This window comes from Chlorocebus sabaeus, chromosome 16, assembly GCF_047675955.1.
Source record: "Chlorocebus sabaeus isolate Y175 chromosome 16, mChlSab1.0.hap1, whole genome shotgun sequence".
NCBI lineage: Eukaryota > Metazoa > Chordata > Mammalia > Primates > Cercopithecidae > Chlorocebus > Chlorocebus sabaeus.
In genome coordinates this window covers 5901677-5928628 of record NC_132919.1, presented here as the reverse complement: position 1 = coordinate 5928628, position 26952 = coordinate 5901677, and the positions used below count along the sequence as shown (strand labels likewise).

Below are 26952 nucleotides of genomic sequence, written 5' to 3'. Positions count from 1 at the left end.
TCAAGTCCCCATTTGACCACGTCCTAGCGGTGAGACCCTGAATGTCACTTACCATCTCCGAGTCTCAGTTTCCTGATCTATTAGGAGACTAAAAAGAGAATGTATCATCCTGTTTCCACTTTATCTAGACTATGACGTATGTTTACGTGAGGACCTTGTCTTTTCTTTCCGCAGCCTCAGTTTCTCCGTCTGTAAAATGGGGATAACCCATTGCTACCTAGCCGACTGTGGAAAGAATTTATATGACATAACAAAGGTGAAAAAAATCTGTGGGATAAATAAGTGAAGGGTGAAGTCTGATTCTGTTTAACCCACCTCTCTCAGATGTGTACACACACACACACACACACACACACACACACACAGTCAATTGTGAAGGCCTTGACATTAGGGACCATTGCCCTGGCGTATGACAAGAGTCTGGTAACTACTGGGTGAGCTGGAAGCATCAGAAATAGTAAACCTTGTTATACACACAAGGTGAAAATACTTTTCCTACCAGAGCTGGAAAGATCTTCACAGAGAAATCTCAGTTAAAGCCCTTTATCTGATTGTAAAACAGATAAGTAAACGGAGTCCCAGGGAAGGAAAAGAACTCACCAAAGTCACACGCTGAGTCCCTGCTATGGCTGGACTGGAAGTCGCAGCTCCCTGCACTCAGCACCAGCACCCAAGCTCCCAGTACCCAGGTCATCACCCAGCATCCAGCACCAGGCCATCACCCAGCATCCAGCACCCAGGCCATCACCCAGCACCCAGCACCCAGCTCCCAGCACCCAGGCCATCTGCCAACAAACTTTCTTTCTTCTGGACAACTGGGATCTGATCAGTGCGTTCTAATTATGCTGTGACAGCCAACTGGTAGCTGATATGCGTCGTCATTCTGGAACTGTCCCTGGACCTTCCCCCCACTGGAATCAATAGCCCAGGACCCCAGCACTCACCGCTCCGCACACGCATCCTGGCAATGGGAGACAGTCATCTTTCTCAAGTCATAAAACACAGCTCCTTTCAGAGTCCTCTCGTGGCCATCATCACTGAAGCATCCAACGTAGGTGCCTGCAGAAAGGGAAGCACGGCTGACACCAGAGGCCCAGGAATCACGGGCCCACCCTTAGGAAAAGCCAGGGGAACCTCTCCCTTCCTGGCCAAGGCCACTTCTCAGAGAAACCCGGGGGATGAGCGCTGCAGGCAACCTCCCCCTCAGTGCTGAGTCAAGGGAGCATCCGACACCTCCCTCTTATTTGTTTCCTGCCCATTTTCTCTTAGTTAATGGCCCACTGTCCACCCAGACAGCTCTGCCAGGAGCCTGGCGTCAGCCTGACCACTGCTTTCTTCCACTGCCCCCAACTCACAAGTTGCGAAGGCTGGATTCCCTCTCGTGGACTCCACCCCTCCTCTCCAGCCCTGCCCTCCCTGGGCTCAGAGCGGCCTCTCTACCTCGGCAAGTGTCCTGAGAGACAAGGTCCTTGCCTCCTTGTGGGCCAAAGAGAAGAAATCCCTTAGGGCAAGTTTGATTTTAGCAAATTCAAGGAAGAGCTTTCAAATGGGGCAAGCTATCTCAAGATAAAGTCTGTCATCCCAAGAGGGAGTAAGGCCCCATCTCTGGAGTGTGTCAGAGTCTGTTAAGAGTAGGAGAAAGCATCCTGTGTGGGAAACAGCAGGGCCAAGTGGCCGCAGAGGCCTCTCCAGGCTGGTTACCTGCACACATCCCTGGAAGGGGATGCCAGGGACACCCATGCTGCAGTGGCAGTGAGAAGCCAGCCGTGCCCGCACCAGCGAGAGTCTCTCACAGCCCTGCCCTGCCACCCCGAGGGAGGGAGACATCTCCCAGAGATGTGCAGAGAAGCTCAGAGATGGCAGTCCCGATGTGAACGCGGGTAGGCATGTAAATGTCACGCGCACGGGTGTTTTGAAGGAGCGGCGTGGGAATCTGCAAACACCCCGTCACACAGCCCCCAAGCTGTGAACGCACACCCACAATAGCTGTGCGAGATCTGGATCGGGCACCTGTGATAAAGACGCCGCACGTCTCCCCAGGAAGGCCTGCGTTCCGCTCATTCATGTCATCTGGGGAGCGCGCCGCTGCCTCCAGAGAAATTAGGCTGCCTCTGGGAAGTAACACGCCCAAGGCCTCCCAGCAGCCTGCCAGCGGCTCCCAAGCGGCTTTTCAGTGAGGAGGAAAGTCCCGATGGTCCACAGGCCTGGGTGCTCCATGAGGGCAACGGAGACTGTCTTTGTTCCTGCCAAGAGCCTGGTCTGGGGCAGCGGCTGGGGGAGCCAGGGCACCACTGAGTGGCCTAGGGGAGGAAGCCTGCCAACCATCCGCTTCTGGCCCCTAATCGAGGAGTGACTTTTATTTGTATTTAGCAGAGAGCCTAAATACAAAGGCAGGGGCTGGGCGCGGGCTCACACCTATAATCCCAGCACTTTGGGAGGCCGGGGCGGGTGGATCACTTGAGATCAGGAGTTCAAGACCAGCATGGTCAACATGGTGAAACCCTGTCTCTACTAAATATAAAAAAAATTAAAAAAAAAAAATAGCTGGATGTGGTGGCACACACCTGTAATCCCAGCTACTCCAGAGGCTGAGGCAGGAGAATCACTTGAACCTGGGAGGTGGAGGTTGCAGTGAGCCAGGATCGTGCCACTGCACTCCAGCCTGCGTGACAGAGTGAGACTCTGTCTGACAGTAAACGCCACATTTAATTCCACCTCTGCCCTCGCTAAATAACTTCAACCTTCTGTGCCACGGTTTCCTCACCTGTCGAACACATACGTGCCCACCCACACGGCCTCCCCTTGCTCAGGCTCATGTCTCCTGCCTCCAGGTTTGGGCCTGTCACTGCTCATCCCTCCTACCTACCCTTTGCTGCCTGCCTGTCCTCAGGCCTTACATCTCCGACCCTGACCGTGCCAGCGCACAGTGGCCTCCCCTTTCTCTGGGTTTTTATATGCTGTGCTTGAAAAACTCATCCACCATCTATACCCTTGTCATTAGCTGTTGGAGTCAAAAATCTTTTACACCTGGCCGGGTGCAGTGGCTTGTGCCTGTAATCCCAGCACTTTGGGAGGCTGAGGTGGGTGGATTACCTGAGGTCAGCAGTTTGAGACCAGCATGGTCAACATGGTGAAACCTCATTTCTACTAAAAATACAAAAATTAGCCTGGTGTGGTAGCACATGCGTATAGTCCCAGCTACTCAGGAGGCTGAGGCAAGAGAATTGCTTGAACCCGGGAGGCAGAGGTTGCGGTGAGCCGAGATGGTGCCACTGTACTCCAGCCTGGCGACAGAGCAAGATTCCATCTCCAAATATATATCTTTTACACCTGTGCATCCTATCTCTGCAACATGATTGAAGGCTCCTAGAGGGCAGGAATCACACCTTTACCAGAGCTGGTGACCCCCTGGTGACGCACCAGGGATAGGCGCAATGTCAACGTCCACACCTGACTGTGAACGGTGGGTTCCAGCTCCTAAAAACCATGCTGACATGCCTGGAGGGTGCAAAGTTAGGAGCCGAGAGCCTAAATACAAAGGCTGGGGTCAGGCGTAGTGGCTTACACCTGTAATCCCAGCACTTTGGGGGACCGAGGCAGGCGGATCACTTGAGGTCAGGAGTTTGAGACCATCCTGGCCAACATGGTGAGACCCCGTCTCTACTAAAAATACAAAATATATATATACAAAAAATTATCTGGGAGTGGTGGTGCATGCCTGTAATCCCAGCTACTCAGGAGGCTGAGGCAGGAGAATCACTTGAACCTGGGAGGTGGAGGTTGCAGTGAGCCGGGATCATGCCACTGCACTCCAGCCTGGGCGACAGAGCAAGACTCTGTCTGAATATATATATATATATATATATATATATATATATATATATGAATGAACAATTATATTACTATTTATTATTCATGGGGACTAGCAGTAATGCACGAAGTACATAAATACATATATATACACACACACACATATATACACACACACATATATACACACATATATATATGAAGGCGGGGACAGTCTCACTGAGTGCACCAAGGTGCAATATCCTGGGCCCTAGGTTAAGGCAAATCAGAGGAGAACAAGCAAGATGGCAGGAGACAGGACTCCCCACCACACCAAGACCCAAGGGACCCAGGAGACCCTCAGACCAGAGAACCCCAGGGCTGAGGAGGGAACAACAGCCACCTTCTCCAATGTTTGCCTGGCTCCCTGCCAGGCTCTGAGCCTCTTGAGGTCACCTGCATCTGGGGACACCCATCAGCACATGTGGCCATGCCCACAGGTACATGCTACTGCCCCCCGCTGCCCAGACATCCAGCCCCACGTGCACCTCTCTCCTTCTGTAAGTCTCAGGTCCACCGCCACCGGCATGGACCACTGCACGGAGCTCTCACCCACGTCAGTGAGAATGAATCCTTCTCCTCCGCCTGCCTACTTAGCAAAAGAAAACTAATATTTGAGAAATTTGTGATGGGTTGCTCAGCAAAGAAGTTCCGTTTCAGCTTTCAATTAAACAGCCAAAGCATAAGCTCAGGATTATTAAACATTTATCACTGTAGATGGGAAATTAACCACAAGGTTTTCAAGGTGCTTGGGCTCAAGACCTTCCCAGGCTGAGACTGCACGTTGCTGTACGTGCTCCCCAGGCTGCACAAGTTTCTGGGGAAGTGAATGGAAACAGTCTTTGGGAATAGGCTCCACCACTATCTGGCTGTGCCACCTGGGATGTGCGGCTGCCTCTCTCTGAGCCTCAACTTCTCCATCTATAAAATGGGGATGTGGTTCCAATTCCACGAGGTAGTTGTGAAAATTCCATAAGGTAACACATGTGAAATGTCTAATACAAGGCTTGGCGTGCAGTCATTACTCAGCAGCGATTGTTTTTACCGTTAATATATTGTTATTAATAATGAAAACATTTAAATTACTTTTCTTCCCTGAAACTCAAATTCTTCATCATTAAAACAGTGATAGCACCACTTACATCATAAGGCTGTTTGAAGATTAAATTAAATGAGATAACAGATGTATGTCTATACAATACAACGCTTGGCACATAACAGATGTTCAAATAAGTAACAGCCATTATGATTCTGATCCTACACTCTAACCTGGGATGTGTGATGGATGGATCAGTAAATATTGGCTGAATAATTAACACGTTAATAAAAGAGAGAAAAAAAAAAATTGTTTCAAGCAGTCAGGCTCTGGTTCTTCTGGAAACAAGGAATGGTCCACCTGCGACCAGCCGGCCATTTGATGGAGGGCGAGCCCGGGCCTGGCTGGCCCCGTCTCAGTGTGCAGCAAGTGGCCTGAGACACAGACGGCCCCTCTGTTTGTGAGGAGGAGGCGAGTTCTTTTATCTGGACGCAGAACGAACAGCTTTTCTAACTCCCCGACAGAGGCGAGAATGTTCCGGAAAGAAAGAACTTCCGAGGGATACACTGGGACCCATTCTGAGGCGGATTTATTACTTTCGGCTGAAATGGAGGCATTGCCTTATTGTCTGTGACTCTGCATCTGTTCATTTGCACATCAAAATGGACACTCCGTGAGGCTATTAACGATGGCTTTGAAGATATTGGAATGTCTTTGGAAATTACTATCAATAAAAAACAAACTGGCTATGGAGAAGTTACTATTTTTCCCCTAGTAAACTTACTGACATTTTATTCCATTATGGATGTTGTCCAAGGTATAATGAAATGCTCAGTGATTGATGGTGCCTCCTGCAGCTTCCGCGCCTTGCAGGATCCCCTTTCAGGAGGATGGCGGGCTGCCCGGGCCACAGAGAGACACCCGCTTTGTTTGCAGCCCCAGCAGCTGTCCCGAGGGCTGGGCCGCGGGCTACTCTCCGCCAGTGAGGCCCGACTGGCTGTGCTTGGCCCATGGAGCCCCACGACAGGAAGGGGCCCAGAGGGCTTGCAGGTCAGCACTCTGCCTTCCCCCATTCTCTGATGACCATGACGGCACAGCCTCCCCAGACCTGGTTCTTACACTGTTCAAAGGAGAGCAAATTCTTCCTTCAATCCTGGCACACATTCACAATACTGGACAACCTATGGAGGGCACTGACCATTCGGAATTGCCACCATTTGGTACTGGAATCACATTAACCCTCTCTTTGCTGGATAAGGGGGAGGTCTGGGGGCCACTGGGGAGTTAGCCAGAGTGCAGAGGCACCCCAGCGGCCCAGGTCAGGAACCATTTACCAACCAACCTGGAAGTAGTGCAATTATTTTAACAACTGATAAGACCATACTGGTATATAAATGTGGATATCAGCCCTGCTTATATCTAACCACAATCTCTCTTGCTTTTACTGGAGTCCCTTCCATCACCTCTATAAGTCATTAGGGGTAACTTAAAGTAAAGGGATGCCACTGGTTTCCTGAGACATACACGCTCTGCACTCAGGGCTGAGCCCTCCCCTCTGCTCGTCAGTTATTTTATTATTATTATATATATTTTTTGAGGCAGGGTCTTGCTCTGTCATCCAGGCTGGAGTGCAATGCCACAATCTCAGCTCACTGCAACTTCTGCCTCCTGGGTTCAAGTGATTCTCCTGCCTCAGCCTCCCAAGTAGCTATGTGCCACCACACCTGGCTAATTTTTATATTTTTAGTAGAGACAGGTTTCACCATGTTGGCCAGGCTTGTCTCGAACTCCTGGTCTCAGGTGATCCACCGCCTGAGAAACAAAAAAATTGTTGAACGGGATTCCAGCCAACGTCTGTCTGAATCCAAAGCCGGAGTGCTAAGTGACCTGCTCACAACATCTCAGCTTTGAGTCATGTGGAATTCCAGCTGGTGAGTGAGCAAAACCCTAAAGGACTTCACGTCACAGGCCCCTTCCTGACCTGCAGAGCAGAAGGAAAGAACCATCTAGCGGTGAAGGCTACGAACCTGAAGAGAGAAAGAAGATACCAAACCTGTGACCCTGAATAGGGGTCCTGGGAACAGCTCCCCTAAATGCAGCTGAGCGCCTACCTCGGCTGTGGATGGCGGGCCTGGGAGCCTCGGGGCCCAGGGCGGGCGGTCCCTGGGAGTCACTCATGAAGTGGTGGAACCAGCGACGACGCAGCTGACGCAGCTCCGAGTTGCGGCTCCGGAGCCAGCGGGGGCCGGGACGGGGCCGGGTCAGGGGGCTCTGTAGCATGTCCACACCCAGCAGCAGCTCTGGGCTGACTCGAGGGTCATGCAGTGCTCTGCTGTCCAGCAAGCCCACGCCCAGGGCCACGGCGGCCACTGGCAAGGTCTGCAGGGGGCCAGGTGCCCGGGGGCCCTGTGGGAGGGCCACTCGGGCCCGCTGCAGCAGCAGCAGGCTGCCGGTCATCAGGTAGGCAGCCGTGAGGAAGAACAGCAGGAACTGTGTTCGGCGGAGAAACTTCTGGAGTCGGAAGAAAGGTTTGGCCATGCCCCTGGGCAGCAGGGCTCCTGGCTGGAGCCCCGGGATGGCTCCTAGCGCCCAGGCGGGAGGGAGGCCAGGGCCTCCGGAGACGTCATCCTTGCATCCTGGCTCCTGCCTGTGCTCGCCTGGGGTCACTCACTGTTCCTTTCCCGTTTCCAGTAGGTGTGCAAATGGCACCATTACTTATCTCCAGTGGCCACAGGGTCCTGCAGCTGCAGCTTCTGCCCAGGTGTCAAGGACATCTCCATTCTAGGGCTCCACCGACCCTCATCTCCTGGTGCAGAAATCTGGAAGGTGGAGAAAGAACACTGGGATGTAATAGGAGGGTCCACTACGCGGCACTCCCAGGCTGGGACACCCCTCACCCTGTGCTTGCTTTATCCAAGGGACCAGCCGTGTTGCAGGAGCACTGGACAAAGCCAGGTTTAAATCTCAGCTCTGTTACTGGCCAGCTGTGTCACACTGAGTAGGTTGCTTAACCTTGCTGGGCCTCAGCTTCCCCATCTGCAAAATGGGGATAACAGCTCTCCCCTTGAGGAGTAATGAGGATGACAGAAATAATGAGGAGGAGGAGGAACAGCAGCAGGGGCTCTTTCCTCAGCCCTTGCTGTGTGTCAAGCACTCAGCTAAACACTTCGCATATTATCTCACTTAACCCTGAAACCAATCCAACAAGGTAGAGATACCGTATCCCTGTTTCACAGATGAGGAAACTGTGGCAAAAGAAGGCATATTAGCTAGTTTTCCCCAAGCCACACAGCTGGTAAACAGGAGAGCCAAGGTGTGGAAGAGTCTGTGTGCAGAGCCGGGACTCTCAATGACTACACGGCCCAGCCTGCCATGAGACACTATCACATATGAATGCACCTAGCCCAGGCAGGACTATGCTGCAGGTGCTTGATACATGCATGCAATCAGCTGACTCCCAGCGGTGCACTGGAACTGTGGGCCTGGGTTGGAAGAAGCTTCTGCACAGGCTGGTCATTGGCTTTCACACAGGATGGGGCCCAGGGGAGGGAGGGGATTGCGTAGCCTTCCCAGGCCTCCTGGACTCCAGAGGCCAGAATCAAAGGACCAGGGTAGCGCCTGAGCCGTGCATCTGCAAACAGAGGCCGAGCACCCGGAGCAGAGAAGACGGAAGGCTCTCTGATCTGCCTTCCGTGGGTCTCTCCGCTCCCCAGGACTCAGCTGTCACTCTGGGTTTCGGTTCCCATTGGCGGCACCTCTGAAGCGTGCTGTTGGGGTTGGCAGAGGGTTCTGCAGCTGCAACGACCTGGGCTGCTGTGTGAGTGAAGCCCTTAGCACAAGGACAGGCTTATCCCAGAAAAAAAGGCCCCTAGAAGCGTGACTAAGCCACTGCCCGTAACTAACTTGGCCCGGGCCCCCCGCCAGGCCTGTGCAGCCACTCAATGGCTGCTCTGTGCACCAGGGATAGACAACGGGTGTGAGAGGAAGGACAATGTTTGAGCTGGCATTCCAGGCCCCCAGAAAGCTTGGAGGCTTGGGACAAAGATCCCAGATAGGCATGAGCCTCTCTGATTAAACAGTGAGGGCCGCCAGGTTCTGAGGCCCTCGGGGAGGGCAGAGATGTGGAAATACGGGTCAGCTGGTCCTTTAGGCTGGGGCAGAGGTAGCAGACTCAGTAGTCAGCAAATGAAGGTGGAATTAAATTCTGGGTTTGGAAATTGCAGACGGTTCTCCAGAGCTTCTATTTTCTAGGCTGACGTATCTGCCAGGCCCACCCCAGCCAGCCTCATCAGATTTGTAAAACCCCAGAGAAAATCCCAAGAAATCCTGGCTGATCTCTCTGCCTCCAGCTTTGGACCCTCCGATCCATCTTCCACAAGGCTGCCAGGGTGATCCTCCTCACACGCAAATCTGATCATGGCGCATCCCTGCTTAAAACCCCCTTCAATAGCTCCCCGTGGCCACTGGATAAACGCTAAGCTCCTAGGTATGACATACAAGGGACCCTTCGTGATCCAGCCCATCTCTTGCCCGATCTCATTCTTTGGCTTCCCCATCTCAAATGCACACATGCGCACACACACTCCACGTTCCAGCAGAACCACCAGGAACCACAGCACATCTGCCTCGGTGCCTTTGCACAAGCTACCCTTTATTTATGCCTTTTCCTTCCTCTTCACTTATCAAATCCCTGTGTATCCTCCAAGGCTCAGGCCAGAAATTGTTCTTCAGAGAAAGCTTCCCTGAAGATTCCTCAGTCTTTCTGCAGCCCCTGCTGACCCTCAGCCCAGCACTCGCCATCCTGAGGCTGATCAGAACTGTCCATCTACTTGTCAGTTACCCTCCAAAGTCTGTCATCTACTTAGGGCTAGAGGCCATGCCTCTATCATTTTCCTAACCCCGGCCCCAGCATGAGGCCTGGGAGCGTGGATGCTCAGTGATCTTCGTTTATGAATACATCTTAAAAACGAACGAGACCACAGATAAATTGATACGTAAATCCTGACATCAGAAACCTGCTCCTATGGGGTCAGGGCAGTGAAATCTCAAATTCCACTTACCCAGAGCCATGGATGAATCCTGAAACGTGGGAGAGATGGAGCAGTGCATACGCACAGGCCCCCAGGCAGTCCAGGAACACTGCTTGATGGAGCTGAGGGCTTTCAGAAGCATGGCGTTAACAAGAGTGCCTGGGCTGAGCTTTATGTCATCCTTTCTATGATGTAATTCTATGAGGAGGGGTCTCCAGGTCTGTTCACAAAGGGGCTCCGGTTACAAACTAGGGATCACATCCATCCTGTACCACTGAAGGGGAGAGGGTAGCACTCCTGCTGTGAGAAGGTTTCTGATGAGATGGAGCAGAAAGGCAGGCGGGAGCTCAACAGTTCGGAATTTTGAAGGCAGGGTATACTGTGAATTCTGTATAGATTTTCTAGATAGGATTTGGATATACAGTATAAGTAGGGCTGGGGTGGGGAGTGGTCAGAGCGGATGAATCAGGATTCAATCCATCTCACCCAGGATCCCACGGTCCTCCAAAGTATTTTCTGGTGCTCCCCCTTCCCAAAAGGGGCTTCCCTGGTCTGGGGAGGTAGGTGCTGGTGTGGACACCACAGACAGCCATGTGCAGGCCAGATTTCCATGGCCCAGGTCTTCTATGAAGCAGGCTGCACTCCCAACTTTTAAAATCACAAAGCAGATTCCTAGCCTGGAAAACTCACTGCGGGTAGGCTGGTGGGGGGAAAAAAAGACCGGGCACGGTGACTCACGCCTGTAATCCCAGCACCTTGGGAGGCCGAGGCGGGCAGATCACAAGGTCAAGAGATGGAGACCATCCTGGCCAACATGGTGAAACTCTGTCTCTACTCAAAATACAAAAATTAACCCAGCGTGGTGGCATGCACCTGTAGTCCCAGCTACTCGGGAGGCTGAGGCAGGAGAAACGCTTGAACCCGGGAGGCGGAGGTTGCAGTGAGCCAAGATCATGCCATTGCACTCCAGCCTGTTGACAGAGCAAGATTCTGTCTCAAAAAAAAATAAATAAACAAATAAAAATAAGCATCAGGAACTTGTCACCCTGCCCTGGACTTCCACCACACTTTATAGCCGACATCACAACGTGACATTCTCTCTCCTCAAGGCTGGCAGCCCCGCTCCAGGGCAGAGATCACACCTGGTTTATCTCCATGTTCCCAGACCCCCGCCCACAGCTAGCAGGGCAGTGATGGTAAATGTTTATTGAGTGACTGAACCCACAAGAGGCCTGGAGGTGGGCTGGGAAACTTGGAGCACCTGCACAAGGGCTCACAGCCAAGCCATGAGGTCAGTCAGACAGCAGAACCGGCCAGCACCTGGGGTCGGGGACAGACTCCTAGCCACTGCTCGTCTGCATAGAGCCTGGGAGGCCATCAGCTATACCCACTACACCTGAAAGCCAGAAGGTTGTCCATGACAGTAAACCTACCTCCAGCAAAGCACTGCACAGGGCAGGGCCTCAGGCTCATCGTCTGTTCAATGGGGGTAAATGTGCTTTATGGGATCAAATTAGGGAGTGGACATGAATCCTCTGTGTCTGTTCCCTACAGACTGCCTTGGTTATGAATGCAAAAGAGGCAAGCAAGGAAAAGCTGGAGGATGGGCCTGTAGTAGCTGTGCCACTGGTGAAGTCAGACTCGAGAGGCCTCTCCCCAGCTCTGAGCCCCCACAGTCCCTGGAGTGCACCCAGGATCCCACTCTTGCTCGCAGCTGATCCCCATGCTGAGATTGCTGTTAGCAATTGCTTTGTCAATGCCACCATTTATGAAGCATTTGCAGTGTGAATAGGTTGAACTGGGCTGTACCTGCACCATCCACCATCTCATTTCCTCCAGGCAACCCACCAAGCAATGCCCTGTATACCCCATTTGAGCACTGAGGTCTCGGAAGCTGAGCCAGGTGATGTATGCTGCCCAAAGCCAGACAGATCAGGGCCAGCACTCAGACCAGGCCACCTGCTCCCAGAGCCTCCATTATGCCCACTAAGCTTCCTATTTCTCTCCCCTTCCCAGCTCCGGCTTCACACAAGGCAAGATGTATTCTCGAGAGGAGTTTAGTGCGCCTCCGTCAGCACCTTTTTGAGGTCATGCCAGGCCAAAGCTCCTAGAGACGATGCCACACATGGGGTCTCCCCAGCCAAGCCTTCCAGACAGTGCCTTGTTGGTGAGTGTTCACGCCCCAGCCCATTGGGACTGGCAGGCAGCCTGGCGCCCTTCCCCTCTGAAAGTCTGGGGAATTTTTCCCCAAGGTGTGCTTCCCGTGGGCACCTCCCATCTTGGAACCCTGCAGAGTGCTTCAGGGGAAGGCTGGGGCTGGGTGGGTGGGGGGTTCTATCCCTGCCTGGGGCTTGGCCCTATTGGGGGTAGAGGCGGCACACCAGGGCTGGACAAAGGTGCACACTCACTGCCCTGCCCTGGGGTCACCCTAGAGAAGAGCAGGGCCTGCAGAGGGAGATCCTGAGTTCCCTGTCAAGCATGAGAGGAGAGTAATAGAACAAAGGGGCTTCTGGAAGTCTCAGGAAGGGAGCAGGAGTCCAGAGCACCTGGGGACTCAGACAACCTGAGCTTTTGTCTATTACTTTGTTGCCATCTGGGACCGAGGGAGTAGCAGTTGCCCAGCCTGGCTCGGGTTGGTCAGGTGGCCACCTCTCAGCCAGGCTAGGGGTCCAGAGACCGAGGGGTGGCAGCAGGGAGAGGAGAGGAGGCAGTCCCTGGGGGTAGGGGCTGCAGGATAGAACTCGGAGCTGGCCCAGGTGCAGCCAGTGGCCACTGGGGTTCAGTCAGGTGACTCTACCTCCCTGCGACCCCCGGTCAGAGAGAACAGGCCGTGGCAGCTGAAGGGAAAAGGACACTAGACATCCCCAGAAGGATCTCAGCTACTGTGGCAGCTGCAGTAAGGGCTGCAAATCTCTTGGGACTTGGAGCTGCCTGCTTTTTGCAGGGCAGGAGCCCCAGTGACAAGAATAGGGCCCAGAATGTCGCTCTCCAGATATGAAGGTGATGAGCATCTGGGTCCTAGAAGCTCGAAGCCTCAGCCTCAATGACTGGCAGCCAGGGGGGGGTCTCAGCTTCAGGACCTGGGCAGAGTACATGCAGGAGCCTCCAGCTGGGCTCACAGCTCCTGGATTCCCCTCCTGTGACTTTCCCCTTGCCCCTGCCCCGCTCGGGCATACTGCCTGGCTTCTGGACCCCATTCCCTCTCCAAAAGGCTGTCCCTTTTCATCTAGGAAAGTGATCTTTCTAATATGAGGAGCTAATGATGCTACAGCCTGTAATGGCTTCCCAGGGATATACAAGCAAGCCCTGTATCCCACCAGGGCATCACCTGGTTAGTGAGAGATGCCTCAAGCACCCTCACGCATGCCCTTCCACCAGCCAGGGACGCTTGTGCCCCGTCTTATGGCTCTGAAATGCTCCAGGCCGTCAAGTTTCAGCTCCCATGCCACCTCTTCCACGAAGCCTCCCTGGTCTCGGGAGGAGAACCAATCCTCAGTGCTAGGCACTAAGCAACGAGGCTGGTTGCTGCTACAAAGCGTGCCTGGCTGGTGTGCGGTCTTGAGTCAGGGTTCCCTGCTAATGTCCCTGCCTCTCCTTCCAGCCTGAGGGCCTCTTAAAGGCACCGTCAGTGCCTCTGCCCACCTCTGGGTGGGGCACAGGGAATGCCGCTGAAAATAAGTACCTGCTGGACTGGACATCCTTCAGTGCTCAGGGCCATGCTGCCATTACTCACAGGCCTCACGACTCTGTGTCTTCGAGACCCAGGAAAAGAGCAAGAGACCCATTAAACAAAAATCTGCTGGGTCCTTTGCGGGAACAAGGTCTGGGAAATGCAAATGGAGTGGGATCCTTGTCTTTGATGAGACAAATCTCTTGAGAGTTTGAACTTCAGAGCTTGAAAAAGGATTCAACATTTTAATAGGTTGCTAAAAGGTATAAAACATAATAGGTCCAAACTCCATTCCATGCAAAAGAGGAAAATCCCTTCAGTTAACCCACTGCTGGGGTTTATATAAATAAAAACTTTAACCTACCATATTAGAGTTCAAGGTACTTTCACCAACTGTCAAGTGCATTGGATGAATGGTCAGATGGAAAAATGAATGAGTGATCTCCCCACATATCTGTGAGGCCAAAATCATTACCATCCCCATTATACAGATGCAGAATCTGAGACAGAGAAGGCCAATTAACTTGAACAAATACAAACAGCTATTGCTAAATCGCTCTGATTCCAAGTGCATATCATCATCAACCATATCACATGATCTTCACGTGTGCAATACCAAGGACAGAGATGCTTCCAAACACCGCGCTAGGGGCTGGATCCACACAGAAAGACAGAGCACCAGCGTGGGAGCCGGCATTTTTCCTTTCCTGGCACCTGATTTGGAGCCTTTCTCACTTTTGAAACAGCCAGTCTCAACCTCTTCCAGCCTATCTCTGGGCTATCTCTTTTATTTTTATTCCTTTTTCAAGATGGAGTCTCGCTCTGTCACCCAGGCTAGAATGTAGTGGCATGATCTTGGTTCACTGCAACCTCCAGCTCCCGGTTTCAAGCGATTCTCCTGCCTCAGCCTCCCTAGTAGCTGGGATTACAGGCGCACGCCACCGTTTTTGTATTTTTAGTAGAGATGGGGTTTTGCCATGTTGACTAAGCTGGTCTCGAACTCCTGACCTCAGGTGATCTGCCCACCTCGGCCTCCCAAAACATCGGGATTACAGGTGTGAGCCACCACGCCTGGCCTGAACTATCTCTTTTATAGAACCTTATTTTGTTCACTCGTTCATGTGTTTCTTCCACCTGGTGCTGAAAGCTTAAGGGCCGTCTCAAGTCCATCTCAGAACCTGGAAGGCAAACAGGTGTTCAAACCCCACTGAGTGAGTTGGATACAGGTGGACAAATGAGTGGAGTGCCCAACCAGAGTCAGCCCTGCCAGTGGGACGGGGGACTCGGGCTACGGGAGAGAGCCCAACACACCCTGCTGCACATCCCTGTCCTCAGAATACTCATGACCCCCTCATGTCAAGGGAGCCACCCTCTGGGAGGGAGCTCACATCTCCAGGGGCTTTCAGCAGCAAAGGAAGGAAAGCGAGGTGGAGGGGAGGGGCCTTAACAGCTACCAGCAGGTGCGCCGTATTTTGTAGCTGATGAAATTAATCCAGCCCATTCTTCCATCCACTTCTCACATCCACACCAGGAGGCAGGACATATGCAGAGTTCCTCCCTGATCACATTCTCCAAGTGGCACACTTCCGATAATTTTTCAGGCGTATGTCAACACGCTTAGCAAAGCCATGATGAGACGAGATTAAAGGAAGAATGTAAAGGCCAGCGCAGGAGGCCCAGGGAGAAGGCAGTGAGTGGAAGGCCACGTTCACTCCCTTATTCCCTAGATGAGCAGCCCTGGATGTTAGGGCCATCTCTGGCCCTGCTAGTGTACATGATTATCACCTGCATTTTAAGGCCTAAGACCCTGAAGGTCTAAACACTGAGCTGCCCCAAAGTCCTTGGCCTTGACCTCATTGTGCCTCCAGAGAAAGAGTTGGGGAGCTGGTCTCACCAAGGCTGATGGGGGTCTGAGCCGGATGGGAGTACAAGCTTGGGGCTTCTGTGATGAGAAACACCACTTCCCAAGAGGCCCTGCTCGAGGGGTTCCATCGGGGCCTGGAGGCTCTGGATTCAGAGGCTCTGAGTCACCTGCTCAGGCCGATGCCATAAGGAACCAGCTCTGTGACTCACTCCCCAGTGCTCTGGCTGAACTTATCAGGTTGGAGACTCAAGCTTCAGCAGCAGACCCACTGGTGGGCCTGAATATCCACTTCTGCTCAGTTAGGAAGACAGGAGGAAGAGACAGGAGTCTGGCCTTCTGCCTGATCCCAGCTTCTCTTCACTTCCAACCAGACATGCTAAAGGCCGCAGGACAGTACCCCATAGAGCACAATGCCCACTAAAGAGAAGGATCCCCTCACCCCAGAATAAGGTATTTTTACAGAGGAGCTGTGGAAATGGCCCTGCTAAGGGTTGGTGGATGCAGCCACAGGTGAGGGCCTTCTGGCTGGGAAGATGAGGCAGTGAGGCTCAGCCACCAGCCCAACCACCGCCAAGCGCCCGTGCCTGGGAGAGCTCCTGCTCTTCCTCCTAGAAACCCTGGGCTCTGGCGGCCAGTTGAGGCCTTTTCCCGGAGGATCTCCTGAGGGCCAATCTAAGTGTGTGGGGGTGGGGAGCATGCTTGAGAGAGACAAACCTCATTCACCCATAGCCCAAGGAAACCTCCCCCAGCTCTCTCCCCAGCACCTGCAGCCACCGGGAGGGGGTGATTGCAAATAGGACAGGGCAAGCCAGCTTTATACCTCCTCTAACTTTCACTCCCCACCACCCTTTCTGTGCCTGACAACCTAGGCAAATCAGAGGAATAAAGAAAGGCCCCCACTCCTGATCCCAAAGTGGGATAACCCAAGTGCCTCCGTAAACCTAAGCATGCTGTTCCAGCAACAAGAGGGATGCGGGTATCTCACGTTAGAAAAGTACAGGGGAGTCCTGCATCTGTCCATCTTGGGAGCTGCAGGGGCAGGGCCAGTATGGGGAGCAGCTGGATCCCAGTGCAGGGCTATGGGGCTAGAACTCCTATATCAGCCTTCCCACCGCTCAGCGGAAGGAAGCGCGGTCCCCTTCCCCACCCGCATTCCTGATCAGCAGAGCAGGCATCATCCCAGGAGCACAAATGCTCAGGAAAACAACCAGCGAGGTTACCGGAGGCAGGGGACCCAGCCAGGTACGCTCCAGAGTAGCCAAGAAAAACGCAGTTTAGCAACCTCCAGTCGTGAGTCTCCGTCCAAACCTACTAAGACACAAAGCTCTACACTGGGTAATTTTCCGGACAAAATACATACGTTTTGCTTTTGCCTCTGTTCAAGTTCACCAAGAGACGGAGCAAACCCTCCGCTGACCGGAAGCCTCTCTTGGTAGCGGAACGAGAGGGAGCTGCTTCTGGGTAAACGTCGCCGCCTAGGAGGGAGGCTGTGCGCACCCCACACCCTGCCCTCGCCCCCTCCCCGGGCCCAGCCGCAGCGCCCTCCCAGGAAACGGACGGGCTCTCAGGACTCCGGAGGGCGACGCGGCTCGTGCGGCGCCTCGCGCACCCCCGCCCCATCCCGGCCGCGCCGAGCGCCCCCCGCGCCCCGCACGCACCCGCTCACTCTCCCCTGCCCCGGCCGAGCCACCCCGGGCCCCCGGGAAGGCGTCCCCCGCAAGCCCGCCCGGCAGCCGGAGCAGGTGCAGCCCCGCCGCGCTCCCAGCGGCGTCTGCACAAACTTGTTTGCCCGCGGCGGGGGGAACACCCTGCTCCCAGCCCGCGCGGGGGTCCGGATGGAGCGCCGGGAGACAGGACTCACCCCGCGATCGCGGCCGGCTGGGGCGCCCGCACCCGCGCCCACGGCCCGCCTCCCCCGGGCGCCGAGCCCGCAGCCCCCGCAGTGCCCGGAGCCCAGGAGCCCCGGCGCCCGTACGCCCCCGGCCGCTCGCGGCGAGCGGACCCACGCGCCCGAGCACAGGGCGCCGCCGCCTGGCTCCCCGGGGCTGCTGGCGTCCGGGCTGAGCGGCGGGGCGGGCTGGCGGGCGCGGAGCCGGGGCGGGCAGCGGGCGAGCGGCGGGCGGGCGGGCGGGCGGGCGAGCGGGCTCCGGGCTCTGCACATGCTCACTCGCGCGGCCCGGGGACAGCGGCCGGCCGCCGCCGGGTCCTAGAGGCGCCGGTGCGCACCGCCCGCCGCCCGGGGGAGGGGTCGCGGCTTCGCGGGAGGGGGCCCACGCCCTGACCCGGCCCGTGAGACACGCGCGCGGGGCGGACCACACGCGCCACTACCGAGCAGAGACGCCACCACCCACTCTAATACACACACACACGCACACGCGCGCACACACACACACACACCAGTCTCCCAGAGCCACAGCCTTTCATCGGTGCCCCACGGGCTCCAACACACGCACCATGACGCTCACACCCAGACACAGACCCACAAACACACGGGGCACTGCCGCGCAGAGGAGCACGCCGCCGCTGTCACTCCGATGCAGACTCACAGCGACAGCCCTACACTGCCTGACACACACATCCCGAACCACTGCTTCCCAGACAGAGACACCGACAGCCACACTCAGACACACACTCTCGGGGCTCTGCCCCACTCACCCAGAAGCAGACTGGGCCACCGTGACAGGCGCGCACACGTACACACACAGCCACACAGTTCGTAGCACTCTAATACACACACACGCGCACACACACACACACACACCCCGGATCACCGTCCCATGCAGAGCTAGAGACAGACGGTCACAGCTTCACACACATTCACACTCAGAAACCAGCACCTGCTGGAACACCCACACTCTTCACACAATCTGAGACAAACCTACACAGAACCGCAGCCCTACAAACACCCTGACACCAGCTCCCGTGTCTACACACTCGGGGGTCAGCCACCGGCTTATCATACTGCTCCACACCGCACACAGCGACAGACCCACGCCTTGACATAGTCACCCACAGAAGCAATGCCACACACGGGTGCCTACTAACAGACACACTCTCGGATAGAGGGGCACACTGGGCAATTGACCCACAGGTTCTTTCTTTCTCTCTCTCTCTCTCTCTCTCTCTCTCTCTCTCTCTCTCTCACACACACACACACACACACACACACACACACACACACACACACGCCGAGGTGGAAAGACACTGAACAGTCACACAAGTCTATACACAATCCGCCTCTTTAAATAAAGGCTGGATCCAAACCTAAAGATTTTTCCCAATGAGGAGCCCCACCCTGTTCCCCCGAAGCCCCCAAGTCACAGCATCTACCCTGATCTGCCAGGTGCACCAGTGGACCCTGTCCTCACCCGGGGCTGGCTGCTAAGATGCTCCCAGAAGCTGAGGACAGCACAGGCAGCAGGAGCAGGTGGCGGTGCTTCTTACCGGGTCTTCCTAAAAGGGAGTTTCATGCCTCCGACTCCCGCTAGGGGCAGAGCTGCTTGGCCTGGTTCCGAGGAGCTGGCTTGCAACAGGTGCAGGTGGCAGGGAAAGCGCTTGCCTGGGGACCAGTCACAGTCCCTCCTTACGCGGGTCAGTCAGGTGGCACCCAGAGTAGGAAGAGACTCACTGCAGTTTGCATAGCCATGTCTGGCCAAGTGCAGAATTAGAGCAGAGTCTGCACCATCGGCATGAAGGCCGAGTGCTCTGAAGATTTTGGGGCACCTGGGTTTAATATCCTTAAACCTAGGAAGAGGATACAGTCAATGAGAGACGAATTCTGTGCTGCCTCAATGTCCCAGCCTTGCAGAAAAGCCCCCTTCACACATATATCTTTTACAGAATGTGAACGTGTGTGTTGTTATGATTACAACAGCAACCCACTGTGCGGTCTTGCAATGCTGTTTCGTTTGCAAAGCCCTCTCCAGGAACAGCTACATAATTTGAAGGGCCTAAAATAAAGAATTTCAAGAGATAAAAGGAGGATATTAAACCAGTACAGGTCCCTTCTGAGCACAGAATTCAGAGCCTTTCACAGGTCTCATACCCATGAAGCCAGCCCTGGCCCTCTCGTACTCATTGTCCCACTTAAAACTCATGAGAAGTCTATAGATGCCTTCATGTGCCCATTTGACAGAGGAGGCCCTAAGGTGGGTGACCACAAAAGGCTCACAGCCAGTTGAACCCAGGAGAACTCAAGCCCGGCTCCTCTGGGTAGCCAGACACTTCCGGGCAGCTACTATTCAGGAGAAGTGGCCGTCTGCAGCATCAGACGCTTGATACAGAATAATCAAGCAGAAGAGTTGATGTGGCTGCCACCAGGGAAGGAGGTGACTTGAGAAAGGAAAAGGCTGCTGGGTATCCATGCCATCTGTGCCGATGTCACGATGCACCTGCCCCCCACCCCCCACCAGGGGAGCACCAAACAGCCCGTGTGTGGGTAGATGCTAGAGGCAACTACTGACTCTAGGGAGGGAGGTTGAGGAAGGAAGTGCATGAAAGAACTCAGGAAGTAGTTGAGAAGGACTTGGGAGTCAACATGGCCAGGAGTATTTCAGTGTCAGGACAAAGCGCTTCTTTCTAGTGATGGTGACCAGTGAGAAGTGATAGGGAGGACTGATAACAGAGTCACTCCTAATCACAGTCCAACGCCTTGCCCCTCAGCTCTTCTCTCCACATAGTTGGGACTGTTTCACAGTCACTTGTATACCATCCCTGTCCCAAAAGCAATGGGTCCCACAAAGCTGCCATCATATGTCCATTTACTGCTGAGAAATGTATCCCCCCACCCCCTAGAAGTCTGGGACTAAGAATCAGACAGGTCTGATCTCACAACAATCCCATCTTTCTGTGTTTGGCTCTTGAGTCCTCCACTCCTCTCTTTGCAGACCTCAACTATTGGATCCTAGGTATTTACATCACCTCCTAACTTCATGTCATCTGATGGCTTATTCCTCCTTCGTTCCAGCCAGCCATCTTTTCATTTATTTACTAAGCAAGGCACCCATTGTGTGTTAGATTTTGTGTTGAACACTGGAGAGTCTTTGATAAAAAGAACCAGTCCCCTGCAGGAGTTTCTAGTGTGAAGAACTGGACGAGAAAACAGACCAGAGTGAAAACGTACCACAAAGAGAGAGCTCTGCTGTATCAGTCAGGATGCCTGCAGCCTCAAGTAACAAATAGCAAAGTAAAAGTGGTGTCAATCAAAGGGTTTATGTTGTCAGACAGCAAGACGCCTGGAGGTAGGCAGTTCCAAGGTTGGATGATTCAGCAGCTCAATGATGTCAGGATCAGGGGTGGCCTTTCCGTGCTCCCTGGACCGCCCCCTTCTGACTGCAAAATGACAACTGAAGCACTGTTTGTGACTTCCCCAAATGACAATTCCCTAAGTCAAGAAAGGAAGGAACATTTCTTCCCATGAACTTCTTTTTTCACTGGGTAAGGAAACTTTTGCCAGATCCTCCTTCTGGCACCGCCCATTGGCCAGAAATGAACCCTATGAGTACCCCTCAGCCAATACCTGGCCAAGAGGAATGGGTTTGGCTAATTATAATTCATCCTCTGGGGATAGGCCAGTCTTCTCAGAGCACATCCCCACTTAATCGAAATTGTTTCTGTGTTAGTAGATGGCTGCTGGGATGGCAACTAGCTGTGATAGATGGATGGATGGATAGATAGATAGATAGATGGATAGATAGGTAGGTAGGTAGGTAGATAGATAGATAGATCAATTGATAGATATAGATGATAGATAGTGCATTGGAACCTAAATGACTCGCAACATCAGTGTGGAGGAATTCAGGGAAGACTTCATGGAGGAGGTGACATGTAAGCTGGCTTTTAGAAGAGAAGTGGGCATCACCTGGGTCACCAGGTGCAGGGGCCATTCCAGACAAGGGTGGGGGGACATTCTTTGCAAAGGCAGGGAAGTGTGAAACACACAGGATGTCACAGAAACTGCCAGTGACTTTATACTAGCTGGTGCAAGGTCAGAGGTGGTTGGAGAGGAGGCTGAACCCTGACTGGCCACTGAACCCCCCTTCAGGTCATTGGCACCAGTGGACAAGGCAGGGCTGTGGACCACGCCTGAGCCACCACCCTGATGAGCTCCCTTCACGGTAGTCATCTAATCATCATCAGCCGTGGAAATAGTCATTCAACCAGGGATGAGTCATCATCCATCCCACACTTCTATGTCGTGTTGACAAAGGCAGCCTGACCAGTCATAGCCATGGGGGTGACAAGCCCAGGTGGGGGTAAGGGCCGGGGGTGGGGCTCATATCTCTCTCGCCTTGACCAAGTCACAATCTCTCTGGACCTCAACACTGTCATCTGCAAATCAGAGAAAATGCCTCCGTCATGGGGGTGCCTGTAAGGACCAAATAAAATGTCTGTTGAGTGTGTAAGCAAAACAACATTTGCCATTGAATATGCACATAACACATTTTAGTAAATATTACAAGAAGGGGTTTTTCCCAAAGCTTTGCTAAACTCCAGAAATGCCACATGTGCAATGCTCTCCTGAGCCACCAAGCTTATGATACCTTCTCTTCCTCCAAATGCCACCTCCCCAGAGCCTGCCCTGTCATTCTGGCTAAAGCGTCCACCTCACTGTCCAGTTTCCAGTCTTCATGAAACTCACTGTCCTATCATCTCTCTGTGTGTTTGTCGGTTTATGTGTGTCTTCTCCTCCCCAACCCTCACAGCCCACACTGCTAGAATTTAAACTCCAATATGGCCCGGGAACTTACTATCACATTCAGAACTGTATCCTTGGTGCCAAGTTTAATTCTTGGCACATAAGCATACTTACTAAATATTTATTAAATAAATAATGGTGTTTTTAAAAACATGATGTGCCTAGCATGACATATTTTTAATAAACCCAAGAAGGCTTCCCACGGTGGTCATGTTTCTTCCCAAGAATTCGAGAGGCTGCTTCCCCTTGCTCTGGTCACAGACTGATCCCTGTGTCACAGACTGAGTCCTGTATCCAGTCCATTGGATTCTACTGGCCACCAGAGAGACCCAGAGGGTGAGTGCGGATGGTTCACTGCACCGCGTGCCCCTGCCAGGGACTGTGGTGGGATGAGGAAGCAGGTGCTCCATCGACACCCAGAGGCACCTGCGTCTCAGGAATCTCCTCCTTTACCCATGCAGCTCTTGGCTGCTGCTCCACCAGGATGCTGGCCCGCAAGGTGACACAGGCTTGACTATCCCACCTGTGAAGGTTGCCTTTTGCTCCTCTGGACATCACATCATCTGAAGAAGCATCATTCAGAGATGGAGAGAAACTTTGGCAACACCTCCAAAGGGAAGACGCAGTTTCTTCTTTCTTTGCTTTGCTTTTCCCCCCATAGTGCTGTGAAGTGACGCCTGCTCCGTGCAAGCAGACCTGAGGCTGGGTTCAGCACTTTGCTGGGCTGTGTATTTACTTGTTTTCTCCTGTGAGTGCTGCAGTGACTTAAATATGCCTCTGTAAAGATGCCAGTGACACAGATGGTAATTGTACCCCCTGCTGAGCTGTGCCTGCAGACACGGAGGTGTCGGGGGTGGGAGGATGGCAGGGAGAAGTGGAATAGGGAATCTGTACCTGACTGGGAAGGGAGGAGCCTCCTGGAGCACTGGTCTAGTCTAGAAGCAACTAGACTTCCTAGGCATGGGCCATAGGTACCCAGAAAGCTTCAGTAATTCAGAGGTGGCAAAGAGAGCACAGTGAGGAAGCCTGAGTTCCTTTTCTGGCTAGAGGTGAATAGGCTGTGTGGTCTCACCCAAACCTTACCTCCCTGAGTCCTGTTTTGCCCTTCTGTAAAATGGGCAGGTTGTCTAGTTGCTATTGAAGAGCTTTTCTTTAAGGAAGGCAGGGGAATAAGAAGAGAGTGATTTGGGGCCAGTTGTGCTTTTTTAGTTTGGGCAAATGACATCATTTTCCCAGATGTAGTTTTTTAATCTGCAAAATGGGGAAAGTATTTTATTTCTAGTGCCGGGTTTCTGGCATAGGGTTTATATTCAAGAAATGATAGCTATGATGATTCTTCCAGCTCTAACCAGTGCTGGTGTGGGGTGTGATATAGCAGGTGCTGGAATAAGCGTTGTCAGATCTGGGTTTATAACATCCTGATCCCACATCACCCCCTCTACTGGCACAGGGGCAGCAGCTGGGAAAGTCTGAGGGACAGAAAGCATTGAGGGACCACGGATGGCAGAAGTCGGTGGGGTTAGAGGCAGGGCCTGTGGGATCAGCCATCCACCGGCAGGTACAAGGGTACTGGGGCAGCAAGAAAGCCCTGGGGCAAGAGGATGGCAGAAGTGGTCCCTGCTTTGCTCCTCCTGCCACCTTGGGTGCACCAGCCGGTAGACACAGGGGCTTAGTGAAGAAAGCGCCTCGTCTGTATCCCATTTTTATGAATTTTCCTATAAGTCACTCATCAAAGGTCCTGAACTTGCAAGTCATCTTCTACATTAAGCTACTGGACACCTCAAGCTGATAGCATTGATAAGAGAGGAGGTGGGTCCACTTTAATAAACTTTTCATTTTGGAATAAGTTTACATTTACAGACATGTTGCAAAGAGAACAGAGACTGCTCGTGTACCCCTCACTGGTTTTCCCCATTGTTAACCTCTTTTATTACAATTGTACTTTTTTGTATTGGAAACAGAGTCTTGCTCTGTTACCCAGGCTGGAGTGCAGTGGTGTGATCTCGGTTCACTGCAACCTCCGCCTCCCAAGTTCAAGCGATACTCGTGCCTCAGCCTCCTGAATAGCTGGGACTACAGGCTTGCACCACCATGCTCGGCTAAGTTTTGTCTTTTTAGTAGAGACGAGGTTTTGCCATGTTGGCCAGGCTGGCCTTGAACTCCTGGCCTCAAGTGATCTGCCCACCTCAGCCTCCCAAACTGCTGGGATTGCAGGCATGGTCTACCGTGTCCAGCCTACTATAGGACTTTTGTCAAAACAAAGACATGGGTTGACATTGACACATAGCTATTAACTCCAGACTTGACTTAAGTTCCACCGGTTTTTTCACTGATGGCCTCGTTCTGCTCTAGGATCCAGTCCAGGGTACCACACTGCATTGCGATGTCATGTCTCCCCACTCTCTTCTGGTCCTTGATGGTTTCTCATTCCTGCCTTGCTTTTTGTGACTAGGCGTACTAACCACGTAGAGTGTCCAGTGGGCTCATTTCAAACAACCGGACATCACAGACTAAAGGAGATTTTGAAGCTGGTGGCGTCATGTGACTACTGCTACCGCCTCTTGGGGTGTGGGGCCTATTGGCCAACCTCCAGTGAGAGAGAGCTGGTTGGTGTCCTAAGGAAAGGCAGGGAGGAGGAGAGGCTGCTGTGGAAGAAACTCTAACAGAACTGGGGCTGGCAGATGGCAGGTGGCTGAAATGAAATTCTGGAGAAAACATGATGTCAAGTTCCGAATGCACGGCTAACAGATTCCGGGAGGCACACCTGGTCTGGGTGAGGGGCCTCTCCCTCATTCCCTGTGCCCCTCTTCATCCCAGCAGCACGGAAAGGGTTACTGGAGAGGCAGAGTGGTTCTCCCCAGCCTCTACTTCCACCTCTGCTCCTTGACCCCACATGGGCAGATTTATCCACTTAAACAGCCGGTCGCGCCTGCCTTACTGCAACTCAAGAGAGAACAACACACTGATGTCAATGGGTGCCATAAATGCTTCGTAAGCATCCTTTCCAGGGCAAATTCATTCTTTGTTTGGAAATATTTTTAAGAAAGTGAAACACTTTTAGTTCTTTCTAATCCCTTTTCTCGCCCTCTCCTTTTTAGGGCTTTCTATTGGAGCATATAAAACTAGCTGCACTGCTGGCTCTTTTCTGTGTCATCTTGTGACCAGGAGGTGACAAGCCAACCCTCTAAGGGGAAAAAGCACAAATAAAATAGTATCCCAGGTCCTCGGTGACACGCCTGAGCTTCTCTACCAATGGAGGACCCTTTATCTCTGAACACATGGCAGAAAAATAAAGGATATTTGTACTGGTGAAAAAAATCCTGCTCACTTAGGTGGTTTTATTGTTTGTTTGGGTTTTTTGTTTGTTTGTTTTTGTTGTTGTTTTGTTTTGTTTTTTTTTGGGTTTTTTTGTTTTGTTTTGTTTTGTTTTGTTTGAGACAGAGTCTCGCTCTGTCACCCAGGCTGGACTGCAGCACCGCGATCTTGACTCATTGCAAGCTCCGCCTCCCGGGTTCACGCCATTCTCCTGCCTCAGCCTCCCTAGTAGCTGGGACTACTACAGGAGGCTGAGGCAGGCGCCCGCCACTACGCCTGGCTAATTTTTTTGTATTTTTAGTAGAGACGGGATTTCACCGTGTTAGCCAGGATGGTCTCGAACTCCTGACCTCGTGATCTGCCCGCCTCGGCCTCCCAAAGTGCTGGGATTACAGGCGTGAGCCACCGCGCCCGGCCTCACTTAGCTGTTTTTATGAGCCCAAACTATGAGCCCACCATAGCCAGCATGGGATCAGTGAATTCCTAATGGATGTCTGCCGACCAAGTGAGAGGAACGCTTGGAAGCTCATACTCACACTGTTTGAGTCTTTTCAAACAAACTTTCTCCATCAGTCACCTCCTCTGTCCAGCCACTTCCGCCTCAATCTCTCCCTCCTCTCCCCCTACTCCTCCGTGAGGCCCCTCCATGTGGAAACCTCCCCGCTTCACCTGTCCAGGTCATCTGCCCCCAGCTGAGGACGGTAGGACTGCTGGGCCTCATGCTAAGCATGTCACATGCTGTTTTATGTAATCTTCCTCACAACCTTCTTCAATGTGTCCTGTTGTAGCCTCATTTTGCAGATGAGAAAACTGAGGCTCAGGGGGTTAAGTGACTTCAGTCCAGATCATACAGCTAGAAAGGGAAAGCTGGTTGGAGCTCAGGTCTACTTGGTTTTGAAGGACCCCATCCCCATGGGCTCTAACAAGTCACCCACATCCACCCACCTGTCCATTCCCCACCACCCCACCCACGGAGCACACCGGGACAACTGCAGCTCCTCTCAGGGAAACTTTGGCCTCTTTCCTCTGTACAGTCATCTCGCGGCCAGCACACACGTGCTTGTTCTCCGTCTCTCAGATGAAGAAGGAAATTCCACGGAAAGGGCACTGTTGAGTCATTACTCACACAGGGCATGGCCAATGTCCATCCCGTGAGCCCAAGGGATCAAGGAGGGAGGAGGAGCTGCTATTCTCTTCGAGGTCCTTGAGCTCGATCAAGGGATCCTCTAGGGAGAAGAAGAGGGAGAGAAAAGAATTCCCAGACACAGCCCTGCATCCAACCCAAGTGCCAGATCCCCTAGGTCTGTGGGCTCGCTGTCAAGAGAAAACCATTCTATCACAAGATATAAATAGAAAGGGAGGGCAAAGTAACCTGAATAAATAAAGAACTTCTATCATAAGACATAAATAGAAAGGGAGGGCAAAGTAACCAGGATAAATAAAGAGCTCCTCTGGGTTTTTGTCTATTTCCTTCTGTTTCCACCCATGTGT

At 53.0% G+C, this 26952-nt stretch overlaps 1 protein-coding gene across 7 annotated transcripts in view; it reads right to left on the bottom strand.

Moving 5' to 3' along the window:
• The window catches only part of WSCD1 (WSC domain containing 1), a 388346-nt gene that overhangs the window by 36557 nt on the left and 324837 nt on the right, over window positions 1–26952 (bottom strand). For 4 of the 7 annotated variants that reach the window (XM_073004640.1, XM_073004639.1, XM_073004641.1 and 1 more), the window contains 2 exons: window positions 6997–7704; window positions 945–1059 (listed from right to left, as the gene is read on the bottom strand). In XM_073004640.1, the coding sequence (XP_072860741.1) occupies window positions 945–1059; window positions 6997–7423 (542 nt within the window). In that variant the 5' untranslated portion in view covers window positions 7424–7704. Of the gene's footprint in view, window positions 1–944; window positions 1060–6996; window positions 7705–16809; window positions 16917–17310; window positions 17607–18817; window positions 18910–26952 lie in introns of those variants that run through there. The other 3 variants (XM_073004643.1, XM_008010036.3, XM_073004644.1) reach the window with 3 other exon arrangements.